General features: G+C 42.0%; 1 protein-coding gene across 1 annotated transcript; it reads left to right on the top strand.

Annotated features, from left to right (window-relative positions):
- The first annotated feature begins 1,989 nt into the window (after positions 1 to 1,989).
- Positions 1,990 to 2,574, top strand: LOC124192547 (46 kDa FK506-binding nuclear protein-like). The gene has a single exon (XM_046585902.1). The coding sequence runs from the start codon at positions 1,990 to 1,992 to the stop codon at positions 2,572 to 2,574; it is 585 nt and encodes a 194-aa protein (XP_046441858.1).
- Positions 2,575 to 8,137: the final 5,563 nt, after the last annotated feature.

Genomic DNA, 8,137 nt, shown 5'->3' on the forward strand with positions numbered 1-8,137 from the left:
AAGAAAATTGACTTTTTTGAAATTCAAAAACATTAATAGATCCCAACATTTTCCATTGACGTGCTTGGGATGGCCACAGCAAATACAGATACATACGGGTACAGAAGAACAAAAAAAGCATTGGGGAGGGAGTGTCGACTCCCTTCTAGGGGGGAGTTGAATTCAACAAATCAAAAGAACCCTATCCAATTTTTAATTGAAAAATCCGTTTTTTAATTTTGTTTGTTGACAGAGTTGATAGAGTTGTCGATAAAGTCAAATCTCCACAAATTATAAAAAAATTTAAATATCCAGAGGGGGGATTGCGAACTCTCAACTATATTCCATATGTGATGAGTATATTATGGGTTTCTTTTGTTTTCAAATAATTTACTTTTAGAATCTATTGATGTTTTATAAGTCAGAATATGAATTGAATTCATTGTTTTATTCGTTGTCCAAAGGAGTAGAGACAAAATTTGTGTCAAATACCCCACAGTATATTTGATTGGACCATCACCATCAGATTTATTATGGATTAAACTGTTGACGGATTTGAACAGGATTTATAACAGAAAGTTGCTTTAAAAAAGAAATGCAATTCAAATATTTACTCGACCGTAGAAAAGGCTCCGCGTACGACTGCAACGAATTATGTCAAAACTGGCATTGCGTACAGAGTATTTCAAAAGGATCTGAAACCTCACGCAACTTGCCTCTCCCGCTATTTCTAGCAAATCAGTAGAAAGTGGGAGGTGAGTGGTTCGAGTTGTAGGGTGGCGTCAAAAGATCTGCAGACTCGATGCCCCGTTGGCTTAATTAATCATCCAGCCGAACCAACCACTTGCACCTTTTTGTTTTAACTTGGTTTCCGCTGACCTGATTTTTCTCTCATGCCTCCCAAGCTAGACGCATGGATGAGCCGTCACTCTAAACATTGAGAGGTACTGAAGATTGTTAACGCAAAAGAAGAAGGACCCAGATACAAATTATGGATATTGGCCCTCCATTGATTGACCTTTACGCTAGGTTGTCTACAGTTGAGAAAGCCGGGTGGGTGGTAGATATAGGGTAGACTCGGTACAGGTGGTGCTGAAACAGTGGGGTGAAGTATTTGTTCAGATTTAAAAAAAGCGTCGTGAATTGGTTTTGAATATTACAGACCCAAGAATCAAATATCTCCTGAAGGAAGACAGCTGCTTTGCAGCCGAGAAAAAGGCCCGTGAGCTCCTGTTTTCCGGCCGTTTTCTGGAACGGATGTTTACGGAAGCAAGTCAGAATGAGACTCTTGCTAGGCACGCCAAAGCGGCAACAGCCGCAGATAGCAGAAACTAAGTTCGGTCGACGCGACGTGACCAACATTCACCACCACTGGCATTTACCATTCACCGACATTTACCAACATGGCGAGCGTCAACAAAGTGATCGCGGCAGTAGAGCGAGAGGTTGGAGAGTTTTTGGAGATTCCAGAGGTGGTCGCGAGAATCCCAGTCCAAGAAGGCATGACTAGACCGCTTTCTGACAATTGTGTTAATGTTGAATTCGGGGTTAGATTGAGATCATTTGCTTATCATTGGCGAACCGTAACTGCTGACGATCCCTTGGTCTTAGACACCGTCGCTAACTGGTTCATTATCAAATTTTTTATCCGATCCTTTTCAACGCTCGGTGCCTCAAGACGTTGCTATATCTAGTGAAATGCGAGTGGTTTTCCAGACTGAAATGTGAAGTCTGTTTAAAAAAGGGTAATTGAGAAATTACAGATCGATCGGCATGGTTCATTTGTTCATAAAAACAGCCTTATCTGACGGCAAAATCCCACTTTGCGCAGTTGCGTCTATATTAGGTAATTTCACATGGATCGCACCGACCATCCCTTTCGCACAATCCCACTATAAGAATAAACTATAACACTAATAAACTATAAGAAGCCACGTCAGTACTTGCCTACTTGGTTGAGTTTGAGTTTTGTATGATTTTTTAAACGTTTGACTCAGTAATTGATCAAAAATGTTCTGGGGTCTGGTCCTTCACCCTGGGACTATCCATTCCGAAACTGTTAAAACCTTTATCCAGATTACAAGAGCCTCTCTCGATTTAAGTTCTGAACCTGACGCCGCTCAGGATGTTGTCCTTTGGGTATACAACAGGAACAAGGAATACATTGTATGTTATCTTAGTGCTTACACCAAGCAATTAAGCTTGGATTTGCACTTCCAGGCTGGAGAAAAGTTTTCTCTTTTTTGTCTTGGTCCAGCATCGGTCCACCTCATAGGGTATACTTTGGATAAAGTGATGGAGGAGGAAGAAGAACATGAAGATGTGGACGAGGAAAAGGTCGCAAAAAAGAGGGCCCAACCCGAGAAGTCCAAAGAAGGAAAAGCCTTGAAGAAAGGGAAGGTTAGTATCCCAGTGGTTGAGGATGATGAAAAAGAGGAACCCAAGCAGCCCTCCCCTAAAAAACCATCCAAAGTCCAAAAGAAGAAGGAAAAGGAGTTACCAGAACCATCAAAGGCTGCTCCTCAACAGCCCCAGATGAGTGCTCCTCCAGCTGTCGGAAAAATTCAGCTGAAGAAAAAAGCTAATGGTTTTTAAAAGAATTAACTGTTTTTATGAGACGGAGTACCCATTTTACTGATCACTTTATCTACAATAGCCCAAGTGAAAACTGAAATGCAAAAAGTATGCAAAAAGAAATGCAAAAAGTATGCATCATTTCTACATCTCTAAATTGAAGAGGCTTGGAGGCAATTTGAGCATAAAATGATCTTTTTCGTCCCGAGCTAGGTCGGATTTAGAGTGGTGGATTCACAATCTTAACGAAATCAATGGCAAAAATTTTCCCCTAAGAACCCCGACATTGAAATCTTTTCAGATGCCTCTTTATCCGGCTCTGACACAGTGTGTAACGACATCACTTCGCGCGGGCCATGGAAAACAGCGCAAGCTAAACTACACATGAATTCACTTGAACTGACTGCCGCTCTGTCAGCACTACAGTATTTTGCAGGGAGCAAGCGAGGCCTATCGCGGATATATTTAGATAACACAACGGCAGTGTAAACATAGAAGGAGGAACAAAATCAAGTGGGGATTTCCTGGAAAAGGAAAAAGGGGGAAGAGTTTTGGTAGGGGGCGATTAGTCATAGTAGGCTGAGATGCTGCCTGGTTAATGAACAACAGAAACGACAACACACACAAAAAATGAAGTAAGAAAAGGCTATAGATACTAAATAGAAGGAACTAGTACAGAATGCTAAGAATATTAAAACAAGGGATCAAAATGAAAATAAATAAAATTTCAAAATTTTCTGTTTTTTTTGGGGGGGGGGGGGTGGGTGGGTTTTGTTTTGTTTATTAACACTAAAAGTCTCTTTTTCCAGGATTTGTTTTGGGTAGCATTTGTGCCGGAATAAGGCTGTAACACAAATTCATATTCATTGATTGAAGTTATTTAATAAATATTCCTGATCAAACACAAACAACAAACAACAAACATGAAAATTCACAGCATTTTTTTACGGGAAAATACTTGTATCTTATTCTTACCACTACCGTAGTGGTAATGGTTAAAGCCCTTGCAAAGTGACACAGTCTAAGCAAACGAAGTTGATTGACAATAACTTCTTGTCTCATATCTTCGGGAAGTGCGGACAACAACTGATGGATTTACATCTTCTGGTATTTCAAAATTACTCAACAACGATTGGAACTCTCTTTGTTAATGACCTAACGACTCGGTGCTTTCAGGGGTAGTGCTTCAATAAAACAAAATCACGATATAGCATTTCATACAGTACCTACCGGCGAAGTTGGTACCAACTTCGCCCGTTTTTACATGGCGTCTTATGGCACTACGCGACTTTAGTTTTTATTTTTTTATTAGCAGCCTAGTTGCTGTAGTGTTAAGATTTTTGGGGAGGGGGTCACTATATAACTGTTAACATGATAAAAAATACGCCCCCCCCCCTTTATGTACATTTCCCTACCCCCTGGAACTGGCGCCATGCGTAACCGATTCGCCGAGCGAAACTTTGGGCAGTTGCCGTGCTTTTCTTATGGCGCTACCAAAAAATGGACCCTGTTTTAAAAAAATCATAAAAAAACCCGCTATACTTACGCACTTCTAGCTTTTACTAAAAGATGAAGACTAAGTTTATCTACATTTTAAGTTATCCAATTTATTTTTTTGTTAAAGTTTAGCGGTGTAAAAAAAAGAAAAAGAAAAAAACGGCAAAATTTCTCGTCTCTGAACAAGAAGTTGCTATGCCTACCACTAGAGAGACTCATCATTCGGAGAAAATTTTGCCGTTTTTTTTCTTAGGTACTGTAGATTAGACAATATTAAAAATCATTACCTTCAGCTGAAATTTGTTAACGGTAAAAATATATTGATAAAGAAAAAAAAATATAGGCTATAAGGTCTAGCGAAAAGTTGCATCTGTACGTTCACGCCACTTGGTGTCCAATCACTTTAATCTTCCGTCAATCAAGCTGGGTCTTTTTTAGCCACTCAATGTTCTCCATGTGAATTACGAGGCAAAGGACTTTGAAAAAAAAACCCTGAAAAACTGAGGATTTAGCCTTATGGGCAAATTCTAGTACGTGAACAGACCACCCCCTCTTCTACCATGATAGACAAGACACCCTTTCTCGCTTATTTTGTGACGAATTATGATGAATCATGAAACGCTGGATTTTGTGTTGTTGGGAAAGATAATTTAGGCGCCAAATCAAATAGTCTTGTAAGTAGTAGTGGTATCCAGCGTTTCACGAATGGGAAGGGAAATTTAACCGTGGACTACTTAAACTAGAGGACGGGTAACTTCAACGATACATATGTCGGCTTTCATATTTTTTAATTTCTTTCGTTTACATAACTTTAAAAATTAACTACAGTCTTATCAATTATTTCTATGCGTGAAATGTTTAATTTCGAAGATATTTGCATCCGAAATGGGAGGGGTCGGGAAAGGTGTTCGTTGGTTGTCTCCACCTAGCGCTCAATAATGAAACAAATTTCACACTTTCCCGAAAGAAATAAAAAATATTTGTGCGTGTTCCTTACATCTTCTTCGAAATATAGCACTAAATCAAGTAGAAAAATAGTATAGTTCAACCAACGTTGTCAAAACTTTAATTCATGAAATAAATTTTAAATTTATGTCTTCATTGTTTTTATCTTTTAAAACTGTGTTCAGGCGGTATTCGATTGATAATTTAGATCATGTGATCTCTAACAACCAATGGTGTTACTGAAATATTAGTCGCAAGTGGAACCACCTATTACTGTGAAAATCAGCTCATTTAAAACCAATTCGATTGAATACCGTCTGGACACAGCCTTTGATTGTTTTTACCCTTGAAACAAGACAACAGTTTGAAGTGTTGAGCGCTAGGCGGAGACGAACGAACACCTGTCCCTTCCCCCCTAAATTAGAACACAAATATCTTTTAAGTTATTTACTTTACTATCAGGGGGCTTTGGAGACTTAAAATAAGTTTTTAATTCTCTATCGATTGTCTCCCATTTAAAAATATTGGTAAAAAACCACTCAACAAGATAATATAACACGTCTGGGTAGGAAGAGTGAGCCGTTCTCTAGCTAAAAAGGACCCTATTCTTGCTGCCTATGGCTGCTTACAACCCTGTTTTGCCCTTAGGGCCTAAAAGCGAAAGACAAATGGTGATTTAGATGAAACTCGTCTAAACTTTCAAGAGATTACGTGGGGATATTTTAATTTAAAATATAAAATAAAAAAGTGTGAGAATCAGCGTGAAAAAATTATTCCAATTGTATTGAATTCCACCCGCTCCCTCATTCCTGCAAATACCCTATAGATGTCTTTCACTGCTTTATCGGGTGAGTAGGGTTAAGACCGAAGCGGCTGTTGCGCTTTGGTACAACGCCGCTAGGTGCCAACCGTGACGCACGGCAACTTCCTTGACGCGTGGTATACCCTTGATGAATGTCGTGTCTTCCATTGAAGTGGTGACGAATCAACCCACCAAACCATGATGGGTAAAAATATGATACCTTTTCTCTTTTGACCGTTTCTGCCAAATTTGTTTTTGATGATTCATTTTTAATTTAAAGTTTATTTACCTTTTTATGGTAAGAGCGAACAAGTAAATTTAGATGATTCATTAATGCTCAACTTGGTTAAGTTAGGTTAAAAAAAATGGAAATTAATGAAAGTTATAATGTGGATAATTCCAGGTTACAATCGGTAGTAGTAAAAGGTAACGAGGAAATTCCTGCTATAAAAGTGGTTCTTGAATTCTTGATGTCGGGGAGTGAGGCTCACTTCATTTTGAGTGCATTTCAGGCACAAAAATTGACGAATACAGGATTAACAGTCGATAATATTCTCAGTGCGAGAGAATATTATTGCTACTGCAATATTGTCGGACATGTAGAGAAGGTGTGCTACAACAAAACTAAAGATTTCAAAAAGGCAAGCGTTTCCGAACAAAAAATCGACTCAGAGAATCAAAACTCTGCCTGCGCAGCGGGACTTCCATCGTCTGGATCACGATCAAGCACCGACTACTTCCTAGACTCTGGCGCGACTCAGCACATCACGGACCAAAAATGGCTGCTTAAAAACCTCAGGACCTTCCCACTCGGATCAAGATGGATCGGAAGTATCGGCCAAACGAAAGTAGACGTACTAGGCGAAGGCGACATGGATGTACTGACATCTGTTAACGGGCTCACTAAAAGCCACACGATCCATGGTGTCCTGTACGCCCCAAACATCGGCATAAACTTGGTATCCGTCGGCGCCATTACCAACAACGGCGCAGAAATCCACTTCACTGGCTCCCAAGCCCTCATTGTTCGAAACTGAGCCATATAGATGACCGCAGAACGCGTTGGAAGGACTCTATACCTCCTGAACATCTCCGTCGTGACAAACGATCTCGCATCAATCGCCCGACCTATCGAGAGCTCAATTCAGGAGTGGCACCAACGCCTGGCTCACCTCGGCTATCGAACCATTATTAAGATGGCAGAAAGCGGTGCTGTGGACGGCCTCAATCTGCAACCGGGGACCCAACCTCCACTGGCACGTTGCCATGAGTGCGCGGTCGGAAAAATGAAACGTCTCGTCTTCCTCAACAGCTCAACTCCAAAAGCCACCCGCATCGGCTCCCTCATCCACAGTGACGTCTGCGGACTAATGCAGGTATCAAGCATAGGCGGCGCACTTTACTATGTGCTTTTTGAAGACGACTCCAGTGGATTCCGCGTTGTACGCTTTATCAAGCAAAAGTCCGAGGTCGCCACCTGCTTCAAAGACTTTGTCAGCCTACTGCACGCTCAAACGGGCCAACTGGTTTCCGTGCTCCGCTCTGACAATGGAGGGAATACGAGAATCACGAATTTCAGGCCTGGCTAAGAAAGAAGGGAATCCGCCACGAAACATCCGTCCGACTCACATCTCAACAGAACGGCGTCGCGGAGAGAGATAACCTAACCCTGATGGAAGGCGCGCGGACTCTCATCCACTCCAACCGAAATCTCCCGCTGACTCTTTGGGCCGAAGCAGTCAGCTGCGTGACATACACGCTCAACCGTACCCTCTCCAGCACACACTTCAACAAAACCCCGTACGAGGCCTGGTATGGCAAGAAACCCAACCTCTCGAATCTCCGTATATTCGGCTCCGAGTTTTACACTCTGATACCGAAAGAGATCAGAAGGAAACTCGATCCGAAGGGCCTACTGTGCTACTTCGTTGGCAACTGGGACACTCAAAAAGGCGACCGCTACTGGGACGCACTCACTGGAAAGGTGAATACCAGCCGCGACGTCACTCCGAGCCGCCACCACTACGAAAGGGGCCTTCCTCAAGAGGACCGGCAGAACGGCCTCGATATCTTCCCAACAAGTGAACCACCGGCACCTTCGACACCGAAAGTACCGACACGACAAAGCCAATCAACGGACTTCGGAAAAGACCGAATCGTTATCAAGAAACACCCGACCCTCTCTTCACTGCAGCCTCTATCGTTAGTCAACGAAATTCGGCGATCCGCTCGAGTCAAGGCTCGTATCGAGAAAGACCTCAACAGCACCACGGCCGCCTCAGCACTCACCTACAACGAACCAGATCAGTACCGCGACGCAATGGCAAGCGACGACGCCCC

The sequence above is a fragment of the Daphnia pulex genome, chromosome 4, assembly GCF_021134715.1.
Source record: "Daphnia pulex isolate KAP4 chromosome 4, ASM2113471v1".
Lineage (NCBI taxonomy): Eukaryota > Metazoa > Arthropoda > Branchiopoda > Diplostraca > Daphniidae > Daphnia > Daphnia pulex.

Coding starts and splice junctions, on each gene's coding strand:
- LOC124192547 (XM_046585902.1), top strand. CDS start 1,990: ATGTTCTGGGGTCTGGTCCTTCACCCTGGGACTATCCATTCCGAAACT.